Raw genomic sequence first — 22829 nt, 5'->3', positions numbered from 1 at the left:
ATGGATTAACTTATTGCCACAGGAGAATGGTGTCACGAGACTTGAAACCACAGAACCTTCTCATTAATAAAAAAGGAACTCGGATCCTGGGCCGACATGTTGAAGATTTGGACCTACTTTTTCTTCTATAAGATGAAGGGTCTCTGGTCTGATTGGGAGGTTCTTGATCCATTTTGAGTTGATTTTTGTGCAGGGTGAGAGATAGGGGTTTAGTTTCATTCTGCTGCATATGGATTTCCAGTTTTCCCAGCACCATTTGTTGAAGAGGCTATCTTTTCTCCATTGCATATTTTTGGCACCTTTGTCTAGTATGAGAAAATTGCATTTATTTGGGTTTGTGTCCATGTCCTCTATTCTGTACCATTGATCTACCTTTCTATTTTGGTGCCAATACCATGCCATTTTTGTTACTATCGCTTTGTAGTATAGTTGAAGATCTGGTATTGCAATACCCCCTGCTTCACTCTTCGTGCTAAGGATTGCTTTAGCTATTCTGGGTTTCTTATTCTTCCAGATGAATTTCATGATTGCTTGCTCTATTTCTGTAAGGTACATCATTGGAATTTTAATTGGAATTGCATTGAATCTGTATAGTACTTTTGGTAGTATGGCCATAGACTTCCTTAACAGGACTCCCATAGCACAAGAAATAACAGCAAGAATCAATAACTGGGATAGATTCAAACTAAAATGCTTTCTCTCAGCAAAGGAAACTATCAGCAATGCGAAGAAAGAGCCTACAGAGTGGGAGAAAATCTTTGCACTCATACTTCAGATAGAGCACTAATCTCCAGAATCTATAAAGAACTCAAAAAACTCTACACCAAGAATACAAATAATCCAATCAACAAATGGGCTAAGGAAATGAACAGACACTTCACAGAAGATCTACAAGCAATTGACAGATATATGAAAATATGTTCAACTTCTCTAGTAATAAGAGAAATGCAAATCAAAACTGCCCTAAGATTTCATCTCACCCGAATTAGAATGGCGATTATCAAGAGTACAAGCAACAATAGGTGTTGGCAAGGATGTGGGGAAAAAGGTACACTCATACATTGCTGGTGGGATTGCAAATTAGTGCAGCCACTCTGGAAAGCAGTGTGGAGATTCCTCAGAAAGCTTGGAATGGAACCACCATTTGACCCAGCTATCCCACTCCTTGGCCTATACCCAAAGGACTTAAAATCAGCATACTACGGAGATACAGCCACATCAATGTTCATAGCTGCTCAATTCACAATAGCCAGATTGTGGAACCAACCTAGATGGCCTTCAATTGATGAATGGATAAAGAAACTGTGGTATATTTATACAATGGAATATTACTCAGCCATAAAGAAGAATAAAATTATGACATTTGCAGGCAAATGGATGAAACTGGAGAATATCATATGTTAAGTGAGATAAGCCAATCTCAAAAAATCAAAGGAAGAATGAGCTTGCTGATAAGTAGATGATGACGCATAATGGGGGTGGGAGGGGGCAAGAATGGAGGAAGGAGGGACTGTTATAGAGGGAAAAGAGGGGTGGGAGGGGTGGGGAAGAAGTGAAAACATAACAGAATAAATCAAACAACCTTACCCTATGTAAATGTATCATTACACAAATGGTGTGCCTTTACTCCATGTACAGAGAAACAACATGTATCCCACTTTGTTTATAATAAAAATAAATTTTAAAAAATAAATAAATAAAAATTAAAAAGGGAAATTAAAGTTAGCAGATTTTGGTATGGAATGATTAAATACTTGTAAATAAAAAAAAAAAAAAAGAAACAAATTCTGGGTCTGGAGTTAAAGCTCAGAGGTACAGCACTTGCTTAGCATGCCCAAACCCTGGGTTCGATTCCCAATCCCCCCAAAAATTATGAATAATTTAATGGGTGGTAAATTAGAGGCATGACATAATATTTTTTTTTTTTCAGGCAGAATTTGTAAAGATAGCATAAACTAGCAAAACAACAATCTCTTCTCCAAGGAAGCCTTGGCCTCGGTCACCTTCCCTGGACATTGTCACATTGTACTATAGACCCTGGTTTTGTGGCATTGATTAGAATATAAGTCCACATTTATCTGGGTAGTTATTTGCTTCAAGTCTGTCTCCACAACCAGACTGTCAGAGCAGACACGTGACAGATACAGAAGACCCGGGTGGTTTTAAATGCAGTCAGCCGGGTCCACCTTCATACACACAGCAACTTACCACTTAGAAAAAATAATACCATGTAGCCAAATCACACCAAAAGAATTTCTACAAACTCTGAAGAAAACTGTCCCCTGAGACCTTGAAGTGGGGACTTTATTTCAAACAAGCAAAAATCATCTTTTGCTCTCTAGAAATAGTAAACTAACAATCAAAGGAGTTGATCAAATCACTCTCTTTTCCCCCCAGACAAAAGCCGACATAAACCAGCCAGGTTGACTTTTTAGATTAACCTAGTATCGATGGATTTAATAGTGATACTGGGTAAAAACTACATCCCTGGAGCAGCTTAAGGAAACACTTCGGAATATCGGTTTTGTGATCTGCTGACGTCTGACACATGCTTGAGTTAAGGGGCAAGACAGAGCACCACCACTGTCCGTCGGGAGCGGCAGCCTGCCCCCATCAGTTGGCCATGCTGACCCGAGAGGCCTCAGCGACACGGCCCCGCCTACTCCGCTGTTCAGTCGGCCTCTGGAGGGACGGGCTGCGGAGCGGAGCCTCGGACTGCAAGCAGCCAGTGCAGGAGGCCGATCCGTCTCTGACGCGTTCGCAGGGCCTGGCTAGATCAAAACCAAAGGCCGCGAGCTCCAGGGCCCTTTAAAGCTATCCTGCTGATCTGCTTTTTGGGCAACAGATCAATGTTTTAATCACATTTCTCAGTTTGAATACTAAGAGGGAAATTCCTGTTGGCTGTCAAAAACCCTAGCACGATACAAACAGCATCGGCAGCCGGGACTCTGCCTGGAAACGGGCGTGCTCATTTTCATGTCAATACTCGCAGGCTTGTCCCTTCCCACGACATCGGGTCCTGGAATTGCCTGCTAACTTTTCTTGTGTTTGGCATTTTTTTTCCTTTTCGGCTCACTAAGTGTTGCCTATTTGAGGAGAGCGAGGTGATCACTGGAAAACTGTTTCTGCAACACTTAAACTAAACCACAAGGCTTGAAGAATTCTCTGACAACACCAGAAGTTACCAACGGTGTGGAGAAGGGACTTCTACACCAACTCAGCAGGGGCGCTGCCCACTTCAAGCCTGAAGGTCCTTGGACTGGCTGCGAAGGCCAACAGATCCACCCCAGCCCACAGTCCAGAGCTCTGAAGAGTGACCATTTCTTCCAATGGCAGGCGGCCCAGGGAATAAAACTCGAGCTGGCCTGCAGGCTGGGTGGGCACGGCATCGGGTGGTCTACCGCCGGCTACCGCAGCTGATTCAAACCGCTGCTCCTCGGCCATTAAAAAACAAACCCCACGGGGGGCGAGGGTTTAGCAGGCTCTGTAGAACACTCGCCCCGCACACTGAAGGCCCAGGGTTTGGTCCCCAGCACTGAGGAAAGGAAAAAAGAAAAAAGAAAACGTCTCCAAAATAATGTCCAGGGCTCGTTATCTTCTCAAAGTACTTCTGATGTAAGATGACATAAAACTAGTCATTCAGAACAGGTGGGTTTTACGTAATGAAAATTACTATAGCAATTTCTAGAAACCTCATCCCCATTAAACTTAAGGACTGCTGTCAAGCTGTTTCCTATCTATCCCCCCAGGCACCTGGTTCAGTGCCTTGCACAAAACATGTCTGTGCCAGTGAATCACAATATAGGCAAGTTGAATGACATTTATAGCCAATGTAACCACCCTGGGTTTAAAAAGGAACCCAATAGTTAGCTTCAGCCACACAGTGTAATTACAGTAAGGTATAAAAAAGTCAACCTTGAACACAACGTGAATACCATTCTCTGCCCCTTCAGCTCATGACTCCTCATGTAATGAGAAGATTAAAAGTTACTCAATACTAGTTTTGGTAGCTAGCTTAAAAATTGATCTGGTGGAAATTAGTTTGCAGGGAGAAGAGTTCCTGATGAATTCTTTGTGTTCTGCCTCAGCCGTGGGTGCATTTTTAACTAGTCCCTGATACACCTTCAGGCGTGTTTGGCAGCAGGGGCACTAGACCATCCTTAAGGAGACTGCAAACACTACGTAGCAATCTTTGGAGTACGTGGGAGAAATCTTAAAGAACATTTCTGAAGAGTTAAAGATCAGTTGTTTTACGAAGAGTTAATGAAGATGCCCAGCAAAAATCTATTTTTTTTTAAAAGAGGAGGATTCAAATAATATAAAATTAACCCTTTCAAAGAGGACAAGCTTGAGGCATTAGTACACTCGGTGTTGTAGGCCCCGCACCTCTATCTAGCTCCAAAGTGTTTTCATTATCCCAAAATTAAAAAAAAAAAAAAAAAGTAGTTGTAGATGGATAGCATGCTTTTATTTTATGTGTGTATTTATTTATATGTGGTGCTGAGGATGGAACCCAGTGCCTCACACACGCTAGGCAAGCGCTCTGCCACTGAGCCCCAGCCCAGCCCTCATGATCCCAAAGTTGAACCACTTTTAACTTTTAAGCTGTTTTCTCCATCCTCCCACCCCAGCCTTGGTCGGCCAACACCAACCTGACTTCCTGTCTCTCTTATTTCACTTACTCTGGACATTTTCTCTAAATAGAATCATGCAAGCTGTTTGGCCTCCATTTTGCAAAGCATTTCCGAGGTCCCTCCAGGCTGCAGCGTGGCCAGGGCTTCGTGGCCTGTTCTGGTCAAACGCTATCCCAGCGTTCCCATGGACCCCATCTCCTTCACCCACTCAGCTGGTCCCGGTGCTTTTCCCAACTGTTGGCTTTTTTTTTTTTTTTTTTTTTTGGTAGCAGGGATTGAACCCAGGGGCACTTAACCACTGTGCCACATCCCCAGCCCTTTTTAAAATATATTTTATTTAGAGACAGGGTCTTGCTGAGTTGCTCAGAGCCTCACTATTGCTGAGGCTGGCTTTGAATTCACGATCCTCCTGCCTCAGCCTCCAAGTTGCTGGGATTACAGGCATGCGCCATGGCACCCGGCCTATCTTTTGGCTCTTGAGGGCGAACACATACAGGGAGTTTGTTTGAACACTGGTTTTTAGCCCTTCAGGGTTTCTACCTCCCTGGCTCTTGCTGTGATCACACAGTATGATCCCCGTCTAACCTCTGGGCTGGACCATTCTGCATCCCCAGCAGCGACGACTTAGGGGTCCTGTTCCTCCACTTTCTCCCCCAATACCCGTCACTTCCCTGCACATCCTGATCAGTCGTGGGTGGGGGATGAGGGCGTGCCTCACGGTGGCTCTGGCTTGCCTTGCTCTCGGGTGACGATGTCGGCGTCCTTTCGCGTTTCCTCGCCATCCGTGTGTTCTTTGGAGGTCCTGTCTGTTTTTCATTACTTCACTTCATGACAATGAAGAAAAATGGCCTTAGTCTTCAACCTCACTTTCTTTAAAACCGGCTTCCATCGGCACATTTTCGTGATCTGTGTTTGCCAGTGGCAGGAATTAACTAAGAGCCTGAACTGTGTTGACAAAGGGCAAAATTCAAGACCACTTCGAGCTTGCCAAATGTCGCATTTATTGAGCATCTACTATGTACAAAGTACTGTTCTAGAAGCTGATGACACAGCATCCAATAAACGAAACAGCCGGGTGAGGTGGCGAACGTCTGTAATCCCAGTGACTTGGGAGGCTGAGGCAGGAGGATCACAAGTTCAAGGCCAGCCTCAACAATTTAGGGAGCCCCTGTCTCAAAATAAAAAGTCAAAAGGGCTGACAATGTAGCTCAGTGGTAATGTGCCCCCGGGGTTCAATCCAACAACAACAAAAAAGAGACCATTCTCCAGTAAGAGTCCTTGACTTCGCTCTCGCCCCACACAGCCCATGTTAGGTAATCTAGGTGCCTGACTGTTCTCTCAGTAGCTTGTCCCTGTGATGCCTGTAGGGTGACCTGCTTTTGTATTCTGGGCCTTTAGCACTCTCCCCATCCCCCCTGAGCTCCGCCTCTGTCCACATTACCATACCCCACATTTCCAGTCTCTGTTTTCCTTACATCCTTTAGCCTCCTGTGGATGCCTAGACCTCGTCTCTAAGACAGGCCCACAATTCAAAGACTACTAAATATTTAGCACAGTATGTAAAATAGGTCTTTTCATCTTCTCTCTAGCTGCTCTGATCTCTGCCACAGGGGAGAATCAAGATACAGATACTCTTCCTTTGTTTGTTTGTTTGTTTTCCAGGACTGGAAATTGAACCCATGGCGCTTTTACTAATGAGCTCTAGCCCCAGCCCTTTTTATTTTTTGAGACAGGCTCTTGCTAAGTTGCTGAGGCTCGTCTCAAACTGGCAATTCTCCTGCCTCAGCCTCCTGTTGGACTCAGGGATCCTCCTGCCTCAGCCTCCTGGGGAGATGGGACTTAAACGCATCTACTCTTTAGCTGGGCTTGCATCTGCAATAGCTGAACAGCGAGCCCCCCCAGTCCGAGCACGTGAGCTGGGTGGGATGCATACGTCAAACTGTTTTTAAATAAACAGCTCTTCGTATAGTCTAGCACACACTGGTGAGATCACAGAGCACAGCTAATGGGTCTTGCCTGCTTGGACAACCCACTCACGTTTACAATCCTTCTTTGATCATCCAATGACAACACATGGATCTGCGTGAGAGGATTAGAAGGACTTCATCCCACCCAATTGCTCCCGATGTCTCTCTAGGGTTTTCTTCATCTGAATGGCTGTTCACTCCACTCTCTTGAACAATAACTGGCATTTCATCGTCCAAGGAAATCCAGGAAGTGAAGAAAGGAGCCCCTGCTGCTCCCCTCCCCGTCAGGAGCTGGAGAACTTTTATCAAACAGAGCACCTGACTGCCTCAAGTTCTGCTGGGGTATTACTGGACCTACCTTGTTTACTTGCCAAACTACCCAAGTGACAAAGTGAATTAAAGAGTAAGCCTTTCGAGTTTCTCAGTCAAAAAAGTGTTTGCTCAGCAAGACCGTCCTAGGTATTTTTGCCTACAGAGTCTCCCTCAAGACATTCAAGCTATGTGCAGGGAGCCCAAGGACCCAAGTCATGGCCTAATGATTCTATTTATGTGCCACTTTTAAATCCTTGAACCCTTCACAAACCTCCTATTAACATTATTAGCATTTCTTTGAGCTACAGTGTGGGAACTATACATAAAATTTCTAAATATAGATTGTAGCCTTTGCACTAGTCACTCGGTTATAATTGACATTGATGCATTCTCCTGTGAATCAGTGTTCCTGGGATGAAGCGGATGCTGGAGCTCAGATAGCCTAAGAACACTCAGCTGAAGGGACTCGGTGTCCTTCCTGTGGCCCGGTTCGCACCCAATTCCTTAATCTCTTCTACTATACTCGAAACAAGGAAGTGCTCATTGAGTTTCTTTCTTTCTTTTTCCCTACTGGGAATTGAGCCCAAGGGCACTTTCCCACTCAGCTACATCCCCAGTCCTTTTTATTTTGATACAGACAACTCACTAAGTTGCTGAGGCTGGCCTTGAATTTGGGATCCTCCTGCCTCAGCCTCCCAAGCTGCTAGGATTACAGGCGCGTGCCACCGTGCCTGGCCTATAATTAGTCTTAATGTCTTCATGTCAGAACTTCTTCCTTTCCTACTCTGTCCTCTTCAGAGAAAATAAGTATTAAAATTTCTTAAATGTTTCTCAACTTTTCAATTTCATATTCTAGGGGATTTCTTCAAGGAGAAAAATGATCTTATTTTATCTTCAAACAGGAATAAAAGAACACATAGTAGTCCTGTCCTTTAATAAATGAAGGGGTTCGGGGTGTAGATCCATGGTAGAACACAGGCTTAGCATACGCAAGGCCCTGAGTTCAATCCCTAGCACCAAAAATAAAAATAGGAGGGAGGGATGGTGTGCTGGGGGGGGGGGGGGGGTGCACAGCTGTGTTCCCAGCAACTCAGGAGGCTGGAGCAGGACCTAAGTTTCAGGTCAGCCTCAGCCACTTAGGGAAACCCTAAGCAAATTAGTGAGAACCTATCTCAAAACAAAACAAAAAAAAGCTGAGGACATAGTTCCATGGCAAAGCACCACTGAGTTTAATCCCAGGTGACCCCCAAAGAAGGTGGGAATAGTGTTACTAGCACCTATTACAATATCCAAGGATACTGTTCCAAGTACCGTTATTGTACAATAAATCGCCCCCAAAACTTAGTGGGAAAGAATCCTTTTATTGTGGGTTGGACCTGAGCTGGAGCCCAATTCCTGGGGCTGGAATCATCTGGAAGCCCTTCCTTCGTATGGCTGTAGCTGATTACCTCTGTTGACGGAGACCTCAGCGTGCCTGTCAACAGGAGCCTCTGCAGCTGGCTTCTCGCCGGGGCCTCTCCAGCTGGGGAAATCGGGTTTCTTAACAACCAGGCGCTGGGTTCCAAGAGTAGACGTCCCAGAAGAGCAGGGTGGAAGTGCGCAGCATGTTTGTGACCCGCCTCAGAAACCACGCGGTGTTACTTTCACCACACTCACTGGGCAAGGGAGTCACAAAGAGGAGCGTCAAGGTCACATCATAGATGAGCGTGTGGTACGGAAGGGATTGTAGACAACTTGCAAACCAGAATGGCACACCCGGGAAGGAGAGGCCCCCCATCTGCTTTATTTGGTGATCTGGTATGGCCAGTTTTCCACTGTCTCTGAGAAGCTAAGAGGAGAGTCACACAATGTGCCTTACGACAGGAATCTTAGCCAACACCGGGGGAACTGATGAAATCTAAGCTCTCAGGTCAGAATAGGCACATGGGTTTTCAAAGGAGCAGAGTCTATGCTATGGGACCGTCTACCAGAACCTAGTAAAGTGCCTCAGGTGTGACACTGACTTCTGGTCACTACTGAAGACCGACTGCCCGCCAGGGCCGGCGATGGCTGCTTTTTGCACTTCTGACTGGATCATCTTACCTTTAAGCACTAGGAAGCCTCAAGCTCTACTTATTACGCTTTTGTAACGATTTACAGAATCAACCCCGAACAAGTTTCACCTAATGATTCTTAGTAAGGTAAACACTTGAGCAAACAGAGGGTCCCACCACCGTCCAAAAGGGCAATGACAGGGGTACCAAGCGACAGCTCTAGGGTTCAACACCTGTGCTTGGAGGGCCGTAACTACGCCAAGGGCTGGGAATTTTATCCTCTAAACTCCAATCTTCTGATTTTCCAAATTCAGCCTAGACCTCCTCCCTCAAATCCAGATGCAATATTTAAGTATCTACTGGATAAGGGGACACGCAGACACGCACCACCATCCTAGGGTTCCGCTCCTTCCCCATCTCCACACTGATATGCTACTGTGTCTGATACACGCTGCCTTTTTCCCTTGGCTTAGAATGATGCCCAGCACAGAGTAGGTGGTCAGCAGTACTGTCTTAACTAAGAAATGACGACTTATCCAGTACCTGAGTAAACCACAAAGGAAGGAAGAGAGTGCCTGAGAATGGTGATGTCCGGAAGTGGCTGGTGGGCGACGGAAGCAGCCCCGCGGCTGCTAGATGTTAAATTTGTTGTAAAGAATAAAATAAGCAGGCAGGCATGGTGGCGCACACCTGTAATCCCAGTGGCTTGGGAGGAATGTAAGTTCAAAGCCAACCTGAGCAACTGAGCGAGACACACCCTGTCGCAAAATAAAACATAAAAAGGGCTGGGGATGTGGCTCAGTGGTTAAGCACCCCAGGTTCACTCCAGTATGAGAGAGAGAGAGAGAGAGAGAGAGAGAGAGAGAGAGAGAGAGAGAGGGGCAAAAATCAAGGATGCATGAGAAATCAAAAGAAATCACAATGCTCAATGGCGCTACCTAAACCACATCGGAATCACGTAGAGCTTCTAAAGGTATAGATTCTTAAAAATAAATAAATAAATAACAAAATTACTGATTCTCAGACTTGCCAATTTGGAAAGTGCTGGAAAGGGATGAGATAAACACCCAACATCCAATCTTGGTACGATTTTTAAACAGAGATTAGAATGAAAAAGACCTACGCACCACTAATTATGCTGCCCTCTGCCTAAAGAACAGAATGGGTTAAGACGATCATCCGCACAGCGTCTATAAAAGGCTCCGTTCTATCCTTAACGTAGAGCTGTCCCTCTAGAGGAGACACATGCCCCGGCTCCCAGAGCTTGCTGTCACCAGCCATTAAATCCACCCAATTCTGTTCTGATTTTATGCTCTCCAAGAAATGTGGCCCGGAGATTAGCCCACGGGAAAAACGCGCAGATCAGCAAACACGACTTCCAGTCTCCTCATGAAATACTTCCCACTCTAGGCTTAAGATTTGCTTGCTGGGGCTGGAGATGAGACCCGGACTCGGCCCTCCGTGCTGCCTGCTTACCACCCACCCAAACGCAGTCTTGGGGGTTTGGTTAGTGTGAGTCACTCCCGGGCATACTGAAAACCAAAGAATCCTGTTGGGCCGCGGATCGAATGCTGACAGCCTTACGGAGACTGCGCCTGCTACAGAGGAAGAGGAGGAGAAAGAGGTGACAGTAGCTGGCGGGAGTACAACCTGGGGCAGCCACTCCGGAAGGCAGTGTGGACATGCCTCAGAATGAAGGCAACCCCCATTTGACCCAGCTAGCCCACTCCCTGGTTTATACCCACAGGGCTTAAAATCAAGGAACTACACTGATGCAGCCACGTCAATGTTCATAGCAGCTCAGTTCACAATAGCTAAGCTACGGAACCAACCTAGGTGCCCTTCAACAGATGAATGGATAAAGAAACTGTGGAACATTACTCAGCTTTAAAGAATGAAACTCTGGCATTTGCTGGTAAATGGATGGAGTTAGAGAATATCATGCTAAATGAGATGAGCCAAACCCAAAAACTGAAGGCCATATGTTTTCTCTGATATGCGGAAGCTAATTCGCAATTAGAGGGTGGGATAGGGAAGAACAGAGTTACTTTATATTCGGTGGAGGGGAGTGAAGGGAGGGGAAGGGTGTGGGGGAAGGAAGAGTAGTAGAGTGAAACAGACATGATTGCCTCCTGTACGCGTATGACCGCGTGACCATGTGATCCCCACTTGTACAATCAGAAAAATGAGAGATTACACTCCATTTACGTATGATCTATCAAAATGTACGATGCATTCTACTGTCATGGACAACTCATTAGAACAAATAAAAAAAGAAGCAATGATAGGTTTGAGTTTTATGTTCTGCTGGTGGAAAAGAAAAAAAAAAAAAAAAAAACTTGAAAAAGGAATGCGGTTGAAGTACCCGCACGGCAGGGGGGCGAGCGCTGACCGCAGGCGAGGTCTCCCAGGCTGTCGAGGAAAAGCCTGGCCCTGCCTCGGGTCTCAGCCAGTCTGCCTGCTCAGGTTCCCCACCGCACGCCCTCTCACCTAGGAGCTCCGTGTCCTCCGACACCTGGGCCTCCAGGCCATGGTTGGGACCACCCTCTTCCTGGACACCCCCACTGTCCTCTCACCTGTCTTTCAGGTCTCCACTTGGTGCTCGTAACCACCCTCCACTGTCCCCACCACGCAGCACCACAGCTTCTGGTCTGTTTCTGCATCTACAGACTATAAACTACCCTGGGGCAAAAATCGTGTCTTAGCAGGACAGGGCGGCCTGCGCCTGGGTCCCAGCTACTGGGGAGGCTGGAATGGGAGGATTGCTTAAGTCCAGAAGTTAAAGGCCAGCCTGGGCAGCACAGCAAGACCCTGTCTAAAAAAATAGGAACCATGTAGATGCTCAAGAAATACATAGAAAGGGATAAAATAAGTCCCAAGCGTATTCACTGTTTTTCTCTCATCTGGTATGTTATTTTCAATTCCATTTGGTTTCTTCTTCTCCTCTTTGGTACTGGGGATTGAACCCAGGGGTGCTCTGCCACAGAGTTACACCCCCAGACCATAAAAGACATATTCTACATGCACATACACACTCATGGGATCCAAATGCCTTTGACGCTGTCAAAGCCACCATCAGGAATCCCCATTCGCATCTTCTCTAATGTAAATGTTTAAAATCTCTTAGCTATCTTTGCTAAGAAAAAATCAGTCCCAAACTAAGTTGATACACAGAATAATTTATTGGATATCTCAAGTGGCAAATATCCAGCTTTTGGAGGAGAGAAATAATGGACTTTAGTTTTTTTTTTTTTAAAGTGGCAAAAATAGCCAAGGAGAACTATAACGAACCCCTAGGGATAGATTAAAACAATCTCTTCAGTAGACCCAAGTATATGGCAAAACTCAGAATACTTAGTGTTTTGAAGTGCATTTTGTAATTTTTTTAAAAAAACAAAACAAAGCTATGCAGTTGATAGGGCCTCCTGAATCCATGTTACTTTCCAAAGCAATGATTTCTAGGCCCTTTCTTAATACCAGGTCATGTTATTTTATTTTTGTACTGGGGACTGAATCCAGGGGTGATTAACTGCTGAACCACATTCCCGCCCCTTTTTAAATATTTCATTTAGAGACAGGGTCTTGCTAAATTGCTGAGGTTGGCCTCAAACTAGTGATCCTCCTGCCTCAGCCTCCTAAGTCGCTGAGATTACAGGCATTCGCCACCACACTCGGCTTCATGTCATTTTATTTTAAACACATAGAATTTTAGAACCAAGACTTTTTTTGTGAAAATCAGAAGGCGAGGATGTGAACTGCTCACTTTTCAGGACACTTGCTTGCATCAGGAGAGTCCAGCAGTCTGTTCCCTAGAGCTGGGTTTCTCCCTCAACCCTCCCCGTCAGCACAGAAATGAGTCTCAAACAAGAACTCAGAAATGAGTTCCAAACAAGTCTCCTTGTGAAGAGAAGGTAAGCACCGAGGGACAGGGATGCACTAATGACGTCCAATCAGGCTGGCGGCCCGTGGCCGGCCTCCAGAGCTGCCCACTGCGCCCGGAGCGCCCGCACCGCTTCTCCCAAGAGGAACGAGTGTGTTCAGGGTGCCGCTCTGGATCTGGCCGTGCAAACGGGAGCACAGGGGAGAAGCTTCCTTCAAAGGTGCCAAGCTTTCTTCTGCCATAGACAGGAGAGAAAATGTTTTCTTTCTTGTTCCTCGAGAACCAAAACTTTGTTTTTTGTTTTCTGGCTTTGTTTCAGCACAGGGAATTGAGCCCAGGGGCAAGAACACAGCAAAGTCCCCAGCCTCACCCCCTCTTTTGAGACAGGGACTCACTAAGTGCTCAGGTTGGCCTTGAACTTGTGATCCTCCTGTCACAGCCTCCCCAGTCACTGGCCTAACAGGCCTGAGCCACCACAGCAAAACTCAAAGTCTTTCGTGAGACATGCAGAGTATCCCCAGAGAGGCCGCCCCTATCCCCCCGCCTGCCCTTCCTCAGTTTGATTAGAGATACTTTCAACCAGGCTGGGCTGTAGCTCAGAGGCAGAGCGCTTGCCTAGCATGTGTGAGGCTCTGACTTCAATCCCCAGGTTGCAAAATAAGTGAAGAAATTCGCCAAGGCATACTGTGTCAGACACAAAATCTGAAATTTGATACTGTTTAGGATCCAGACAAACATCTTTAAATGAGAAAAGGTGGGGGGGGCGGTGCTTTGGGAGCTAAAGGTATAGCTCAGTGACAGAGCACTTGCTTAGCATGCGGGAGGCCCTGGGTCTAATCTCCAGCACCAAAACCCCAAAACTTTGAATTTGAAAGAAGAAGATCACTTAGCGCTGGGAGTGAAACTGTGCTCATGACTGTTCCACAAGGTCTGCAGCCGTTAGCAGGGTGAGTCATGGATTCTCAAGGAGCCTCAATATGAGTGGGACCAAGTGTTTCACAAAGCAAAACCCACGTGTGTCTGGAAACAGGAGTGAGGGGTGGGGACAGGGCACTGAGCCACTGACACAGAAGGGGCAGTTTTTAAAACTACTATCAACTTACTTTGTGTCGGGAAAAGAACCAAACCAAACCAAAAACAAAGAAACAACTTGTACTGAAACACTGGCGGCAGGACTCGCTCCCACTCCAGTGAGCCTGGGAAGGAGCTTGGCCCCTGAGGCTCACTCGCCTGGGACAGGCAGACGAGGGGAGACTCACCAGGTTCCTTTAGGTTATGGAAGGCTGGATTGAAATCCCCTAGTCGAGTGCATGAGGAGCTTGACAGATGTTAGTTCTCGTCTATGCTCATGTTTTAAAAGATGGGGAGAATTTGGGTCCTTTGTATGATTCTCCACAAAAATAAGGCAGGAGAACAACAGTAGTACCACTTGTAGCACCAAAGACTGAGGACTCTGAAGGAACACGTGGACACGCCAGGATGGACGCTGGACTCACCCCTGAGCCGGGCTCCGGAGTGCACTGGGTGCCTAACATTGTTTTCTCTAAGTTTGTGTGGAAACATCTACATGAAAATCATAGCCAGGCACAAAGGTGCCCAGATACGTGGGAGGCTGAGGCAGGAGGATCCCAAGCCAGCCTCAGCAACTCAGCAAGACAGCTGGGATGGAGCTCAACGGTAAAGTGCCCCTGGGTTCAAGCCCCAGCAACAACAAAACAACAACAAAGTTCAAACAATAATGATAAATTTTAAAGTTATGAACTTAAAAAAAAAGTGTTTGGAGGGGTGCTGAGACTGCAGCTCAGTGGTAGTGTTTTGCCGTATGCGTAAGGTCCTGCCCTCCATTCCCAGCACTGCAAAAAAAAGATAAGACAGGAATCTGCAGCCGGAAAGGCCTGGGTGGAATCCCTGCTTTCTACCGTGTGAACCTAGGTGAGTTATTCACAGCTGAGCCTCAACGCCCCTCTTCTGCAAGGGTATACCCGTGGCGTGGCTGATGCGCAAAGGACTCGCCGCCCAGCGGCAAGGCGTGTCCCCTGAGGGCTGAGGTCATGTTGTCTACAGCACCCAGCTTAGACTGAGCGACATGGCGGCCAAGGCCCCACTTCACCAGGTAAACCACCGCTAACGAGAGAGCAAGGCTGAGTACAGGAGTCTGGCCCTTTCGGCCCACGCAGACTCCTGAGCTGGTAATCTCGCTCTGAGGTGCACGTGGGCCTGGTGTTCCCATCTGGTGGTTTCCTCCCTTTTCCTGTCACAGGGCTACTCCCCAGTACCTCCTGCACGGACACCACCCCAGCACGGAGGCAGCACCCGAGGCCGGGAGGCCGCACAGCGGGAAGTGAGGCATGGGTTTGGTGCTCCCAGGGGCGGTTCCAGGAGGCCACAGACCCCAGGATGAGAGCGAGCGTCAACAGTGTGGCGGATGGCACCGTACAGGTGAAATGTCACCAGGGTTTATGCATGAACAAACTGTTTCCATTTTTAGAAAAAACAGACTACAGAAGTACAAATGGAAACTGTGGCTGCCGGAACAGATACAAGGAAACCATAGGTGCTAGTTCTGCTATTAAAAATCTAATTCTGAGTGGGGCACAGTGGCTCAGGCCTGCAATCCCAGCAGCTCTGGAGGCTGAGGCAGGAGGATCACAAGTTCAAGCCAGCCTCAGCAATTTAGTGAGGTCTTAAGCAACTCAGCGAGACCCTGCCTCTAAGTAAAATATTAAAAAGGGTTGGGATGTGGCTCAGTGGTTAAGCATCCCTGGGTTCAATTCCTGGTACCAAAAACCAAACCAAAACAAAACAAAGAAAACTGGGCAAAAATCTAATTCTGGCTGGGTGTGATGGCCCACATCTATAATCCCAGCAACTGGGGAGGTTAGACAGGAGGATTGTAAGTTCAAAGCCAGCCTGAGAAACTCAGCAAGACCCAGTATCAAAATGAAAAAATAAAAAGGACTGGGGATGTAGCTTGGCAATAAAGTGTCCCTGAGTTTTATCCCCAGTATCAAACAAAAATAAAAACAAAACAAAAAGACTAATTGTGATCACTAGAATGACATGTTCTAATTAAAAGAAAAAAGGAACATCATACAGTTTATGTAATTTACAATCTAATGTGAAAGGTCTTACGGCTTTTGTAATAAGGAAATGAAGTCCCATCTACACTTCTTCTCTTGTTGGTTGGTTCGTATCTATTTCTAGTATTGAACAACGGAAGTTCTTTTTTTTTTTTTTTTGCGGTGCTGGGGATTGAACCCAGGGTCTTGCGCCTGCTAAGCATGCACTCTACCAACTGAGCTATGTCCCCAGCCCACAACGGAAGTTCTTAAATGTTATGTAAATTTAACACAAAATCTTACAAAGAGGATGAGGCATATGAGATAAAAATCGGTTCTAATTGGAAGACCATGGTTAATCGATATTAAAACAAACAAACAAACAAAAAACCCTGGTAGTCCCAGGTACTTGGGAAGCTGAGGTGGGAGGGAGGGTGAGTCCAGGAGTTCAAGACCAGCCTGGGCAACACGGGAAAACCCTGCCTTGAAAACAACGACTAGTAACAATTCTTAGCAGCACTGTATTTTTAAAACCTCATATGCCTCCAGATTTCCCTCTAATATGATGTGCATATTTGGCTTCTCATGATTTAAGATTGTTAAACTGGACACACTGTGAGGCTCTAACTAGAGTCCGCGTTGCTAAAACAGGAGACAAATATTTCCTCATAAACACGAATTCCAGGAGACTTCACACCCACATTCTAAAATCTAATTAGATTAATTTCCCAGGGCACTCATTTATTCCTGGTAGCCTGCAATTCTTAAGTGTCAAAATAAAACCTTATTTTTAAATGTGGGTGGGGTCGGTGAGAGAGCATGAGTAATCCTTGCAGGAAGTGATAGGGCCGCAGCTGGGAAGGGGCGATGCCTGGACAGTCCTTCCAGAGCACCTTCCGCGGGGGGCAGTGCGGTCACGTGGTAAGGGAAGACCCTGACAAAACTCCCCGCTGGGCTGAAAGGAGTTTACCTACCAAAGCGCAGCAGCGGCAAATTTGCGGATCCTGTCTAAGGTCGGAGGCAAAAGCCACAGGCTGGCGTGCAAGTGAGCCACAGCAGCACCGGGCCCCCAGGTTCAGCTCACAGAAGTCTGGGCGCAGAGCAGGTTGGAGCCAAGACGACAGAATTAACCTCTCCGTGCTCTCTTCCTGGGAAGCACGTCCGCCCCATCGCTGGCGAAGTGCTACCTCCCTCGCAGCCTTGGTATGTTCATCCCAAACAGGAGTCTTTGAAGGGCAGAGGAGAGCGGGGGAGGATGTGGACAGCTGTTGGGGCCACACTCCACTTTAGCCATCAAGAGCGGCAAGAAGTGGTCATGATTCCCCAAAGCCTGGAACCATTAATAACTGCTTTGAGATTAAAAAAGATTAAGGACTACCTTGTTTAAAATTTTAACACACTCTTAAGTTGTTCTACATAAACACACCTGTACTTATCAGGCATGAGCATGAACAACCCGACCTTAAGTCAGCCCTCTGGGGTGTAGCTGGGGGAGAGCATCCACACAGCACACAGCATGCAAGGCCTCGGGCCAATCCCCGCTCAGAAGAAAACCAAAGGCACCTGACCACCAAGTATGTATGGGTGGGAACAGGGCAATGAGATGTCCCCAAACCTCCCACTCAACTCTGCTGAGAACCTGAAGCTGCTCTAAAAAAAGACTAGTTCTTTAAAAAAGTGCCCTAGAACTATTAAAAGTTGCCAATTGTAACTCTGAAAGTGTGGGAAGGTGTTATAATGACTTTCTCATGACTTTTTAAAGAGTAAATGTTAAAACAAAAGGAAAAAAAAGAACTCCATCAATCATTTAGTAAATATTTACTGAACTCCTCCTCCCTGGAGGCAGGCATTGTTCCCAGGACAGCAGGTAGATAATCCTTACACCTTGGCCTATTCCATGTGCACAGCGCCACCGATTGGACGTGGTCAGCATAGCTGAATGGACATTATGTGTCTGACATTGTCCTAAAAACACAGGTAATAAAAGATCAACACAGAATCTACTCAGGTGGCTTCTTACTTGCTAGCCAACCTGCATTATTCAGGTCTCCCTGTCCCTTTCTTGTATGCTGGCTGCTTCATTTCTCATTAGCACCTGAGCAAAGAAATCAGGATGAGGACACCAGAGAGGACACCCAGGTGACAGCAAACCAGGTGTGTCAAGGAAGAATCTGAGCTGCAAGGTCTGGAATGGAGACAGAACCACAATTTCCAGTGGATTTATTTGTGTCACACTAATGAGCCAGCTAATAAAAAGCTGAATGACACTCCAATAACTTGTTGTGCCTTCCAATAAATAGGTACAAACCCCTCCAGCCCTTTGCTTTGCCATGTCTGCAATGGCCAGTCGCAGTTCAACAAGGTGGTGACAAATGCACCCTGTTGACACTAGCTTTTTAACAAAGTGTAAAGTAAATGCACTTTGGCTCCCACCCCCCCCCCTTTTTTAATTGGTGGTGCTGGGGTTGAGCCCAGGGCCTTGCCCAGCACCACCACTGCGCTCCAGCCCCAGGTCCATTCTGGCTCATCTTACACAGAAACACAAGGCCTGCCTCTGCCTGGCCTGCGCGAGGCCCTGGGTTCAATCCCGAGCACTGTAAAAAAAAAAAAGAGAGAGAGACAGACAGAAAGAAAGAAAGGCAAATGTTTATTTTGACTTCGATGTTGCAGCCTAGAGGTAAAACCTACTTTGTTCACAAAAATAGAGATCCTTCAATGTATATACTGTGACTTAAGACAGACTTGAAGAGATGTCTTGCACAGTAGCTGTTCATAAAATTTTTTAAAAATCTAAAGGCGATCCTATGAAGATGCACACACAAACACACACGTGTGTGTATCTAACTATCAATATATACTTTAAAAAAAATTTTTTTTTGGTACTGGGGATTGAACCCAGGGGCATTTAAACATCGAGCCACATCCCAATCCTTTCTTTTTTAAAAATTATTTTTATTTTGAGACAGGGTCACACTAAGTTGCGAGGCTCCTGCCTCAGTCTCCCAAGTCCCTGGGATTACAGGTGTGCACCACCATGCCCAGCCAGAAATAATTGTATTCAAACCTAATTTCTGGAGATGTAGCTCAAGGGTAGAGCACTCACCTGGCATGTACAAGGCCTAGGTCCAATCCCCAGTACCACACCAAAACAAAACAACTATAAATTAGTATAAATTAATCCAATAAAATTATCAAAACTTACAAGTTTTGAGTTCAATTTTATATTTCATGATAATATCCTATAGACAATTTCTCAAAAATTTCCTAGAATATGACTTACTTTTATAAAGTACTCAAAGAACAAGAGAAAGGTATTACTCCCTTTAGAGAGCAGGATGTGGCTTAAGAACAGGCCTTTAATGTGAAATGCATTTTTTTTTTAATTCCTGTGGTGCTGGAGATCAAACCCAGGCCCCTGCACATGGTAGGCCAGCACTCTACCACCTAGCTACATCCCCCGCTGCAGAAACCTGCAGTTTTAAAGAACCTATATGGATTTTCCACTAAAGTCCTAAAATGTGTGCAGAGTCTGATTGCATTTGTGAAGGTCCATGCAAGCTGCAACCACCTGTTACAAATAACTTATGGCCACCCAAACCATAGCTGTGTCTTCATCTAGAAGCAGAACCCCGCCAAGTTAGGCTTCGTGCCCCATCATTATCTCATTACACATGTGCACCATCCCAAGCCACCATGTAAGGAAAACCCTCAATCACTGTTTTCCTCTGGGCTGCCCAGCGCACCGCACGTCTCAAGCCTCTGACCGCCAGAAGTGGGGCTCCCTCTTCAGCTCCAATTGCTTTCATACTTTAATCTCAAGAACTACTAATAAATTAAGGCAGCGGAACACAGACATTTTCCTGCATTTCAAATTAAAACTAAAAACCTGCACTTTTTTAGTCCTGCAATACTGTGCTTGTTCCTCTGCCTCTATTAAGCGGGAAACTGCTCCCAAGCACAGCTCCCCGGGCATAGGGACACCCTGGAAAACAAACCTTTCGGCCCTGAATTTGTACCTACAGACCTGCTAACTGGTTCGCTCTTCCTCATCAAGTTACCCAGTGGAAAAAAATGTTCAAATACTTCACAATTTTCTCCCTTAAAATGTTTTCCAATTATTCTTTTTTAATTAAAAAAAAATTTTTAGATGTTGATAGACCTTTATTTTATTCATTTATTTATACATAGTGCTGAGGATCGAACCCAGGGCCTCACACATGCTAGGCAAGCGCTCTACCACTGAGCCACGACCCCAGCCCTCCAATTATTCTTATGTAGAAATTCCAAGCATACACAGTGGAAGGAATACTGTCAGGAACACTCCTGCATCCATCACCCAACTTCACTCAGGGCCAACTTTGTCTCCAAATCCCCTACCTATTACCACTACAAATTTTGAGGCAAACCCGAGATTTCATATCATTCGTATACATTTCAGTCCCTGTTTAGTTTTTCACTTTGTGTTGGCTCATTATAATTTTACATCACAGTGGGATCATTATGCCACATTCCTACATGCACATCATTTGGTGAATCTCATTCCCAGTACCTTTCCTCTTCTGCCCCTCCCCCCATTTATTTTCAGTGACTCCTGTCCTTGTCTTCCTTCCCATCCCTCCACTCGCAAAAGAAATATTTACAGAATGATGCAGGCAATGGGAGCTATTTTATCATTTTTTCCCCTAGCCACCTCCCCTTGTCTGTGATACTTGCTGTGACATTCACTGACATCACTACAGAATGCCTGCCTCCACGTTCTGTCCCGAATTCATCTCAGAAACACACTGTATTTTTCCCTCCATAATTTCATCCTTCTGTTTGAACACTGGGAAACAAAATTCCATTCTCTTGATGAGGATTACTTCTGATTTGTTCCCGAATCCCCCAAAGAGAAAAGGGAGTAGGGCCCAGAGGTGCCTGCCTGTAATCCCAGCACCTGTGGAGGTTGAGGCAGGAGGATCTCAAGTTTGAGGCCAGCCTCAGGAATTAAGTGTGATTCTCTCTCAAAATAGAAAAGGCTGGGAAAGGCTGGAGGTGTAGCTTAGTGGGAAAGCACCCAGGGTTCAATCCCCCGTAAAAAAGAAGAAGAAGAAAAAAAAAAAAAAAAAAAGGTCAAAGCAAGTGGAAGGGGCATTAAGAAAAGAAAAACAGCACTTAGAGGGGTGGATTTTTGCCTAATCAGGTGTGTGCAAATATTTAAAACTATCTGTATATTTATTTCAAAATGGATATTTGAAACATTATCTGATATTTTGTCATGAGTCCCTTTAGACAGAGGATGTTATAAAATGAATGATCTTAATTTAAGGGAGCTGATGCCTCAGGATTATAGTACTAATAACAGTAGCTGCTTTGGAGTCTAAGAAATGGTTATGTAAAAACAATTAAAGCCAAAAATTTTTTTTTCAGGGAGGATGCGCTCTGTTTCTGTAATTGCTCTAACCTTGTTTTATTTTGACATGAGATTTCTTGGCCTCATCCCAGAGAGCAACCGCCACCCCACACTTTCTCCTCCACACCCTTCACAAATGGAATTCCAAAAGGTAGGAAGCAGGCACTATGGAGTTCATCCTGGGCAATGGCTCGTCTTGAGCACAGTTCAGTGCAATAATCGAGATTTCGGCAGCTCTCGCCCTGGTCACTGCACTGCCGTCTCTTGCCCAGTGATTTCCCCAGGAACCTGGGGAAGGCAGGGAAACAAGCTGGGTCCCAAACAGCCTCTCCCCGTGGGTCTGGCCTATGAACTGCCTTGGGTCGCCTGGTGGTCCTCCTCCCTCGGAGGGTGCCGGCGACAGCTTCTAGACACCGAGCTGCCTGCTTACCCACCGCACTCCCAGGCAAAGGGCAACGGCCCGGCACCCCTCACTGCCAACCTTCCCCATTTGAAACTGTTTCCTCTGGGCAGCAGATAAAGAATGGCTCACCCCGCGAATGCTCTTTCCCGAGACTGATAGCGTAAGACCTCTAACTCCCACTACTTTCCTCCTCGGGGCCAAACGCCGCAGCCCCCTCAAATTCAGGATCTGAGTTGCCCCAAATAACTACAAGTGCGCCCCTACCCGCCCCGGGCCTGAAGTCCCGGCTTCTAGAGGCAAGACCTCACTTCTCGTCTCTGGCACCCCAAAACCCAAGGCGGGGACCCGGAGCCCGCCGCGGCCGCCCCGCCCCCGGGGGAGCGCCGGATCCGCCGGCACCGCGGCCGAGGGAAGGCAGCCCCGGGAACCCAGCCGCGGGCGCCTGCAAACATTACGCAGCCCGGCAGAGCCCAGGGCCTCCGCGCCCCGGGCCGCGCCGCTCCGGGGCATCGCCCCCGGGGACGAAGGCTCCTCCCAGCACGCCCGCCGGCCTCGGGGCGCCGGGGAGAGGGAGGCCGGCCCGCGCCCCCTCCCCGGCCGCGGGGGACCGGGACCCGCGCCTTCCTCCCAGGCGGCAGGGCGACCCGGCCCCCTTCTTCTCCAGCCGAAGGTACCCAACCCGCGCCCGCGGCTCAGGCCGGCGGGGACGCACAACTCCCCTCGCCTCCTGAAGGCGAACTGGCTCGCACCTCCTGCTCGGCCAAGGCCAGCGGGGCCACTGGGACCCGCGCCTCCTCCCCAGGCCGCGGGGAGACGCAGCCCGCGCGCGGCACCCTCCCGGGCCGCCGGCGGGCCCAGCCCCTCACTCACCCAGAGCTCAGTGCCCCAGCTCATGGTGCAAGGGGCGGGAAGGGGCGCTCCGCGCGGCGGGCGCGGCTCTCCGGTCCCCCTCCCGGTGATCGCCTCGCCCCTCGAGATCCCCGCGACCGCGGAAAGACGGAGTCCGCGCGGCCGCCGCCTGCTCGGATCGCGGCTCCGGGCCCTGGGTCTCCTCCGCGGCTCCTCCTCCCAGTCGCTCCACAGCAAAATGGCCCGAGGAAGCAGCAGCCGCGGCCGCCGCAGCGCCCGCCCGCCCCACACCGGGAGAGA

The 22829-nt window shown here is 47.3% G+C and overlaps 1 protein-coding gene across 19 annotated transcripts in view; it reads right to left on the bottom strand.

Annotated features, from left to right (window-relative positions):
• Fnbp1 (formin binding protein 1) overlaps nucleotides 1-22829 on the bottom strand; it is a 104444-nt gene extending 81615 nt beyond the window's left edge. For 7 of the 19 annotated variants that reach the window (XM_047525419.1, XM_047525422.1, XM_047525423.1 and 4 more), the window contains exon 1: nucleotides 22551-22823. In XM_047525419.1, coding sequence (XP_047381375.1) covers nucleotides 22551-22574 — 24 coding nt within the window. In that variant the 5' untranslated portion in view covers nucleotides 22575-22823. Of the gene's footprint in view, nucleotides 1-22550 lie in introns of all 19 variants that reach the window. The other 12 variants (XM_047525415.1, XM_047525418.1, XM_047525421.1 and 9 more) reach the window with 6 other exon arrangements.

The sequence above is a fragment of the Sciurus carolinensis genome, chromosome 14 (assembly GCF_902686445.1).
Source record: "Sciurus carolinensis chromosome 14, mSciCar1.2, whole genome shotgun sequence".
NCBI lineage: Eukaryota > Metazoa > Chordata > Mammalia > Rodentia > Sciuridae > Sciurus > Sciurus carolinensis.
Note: the sequence above shows the minus strand (reverse complement) of the source record. Positions and strands in the feature narration are given on the sequence as shown.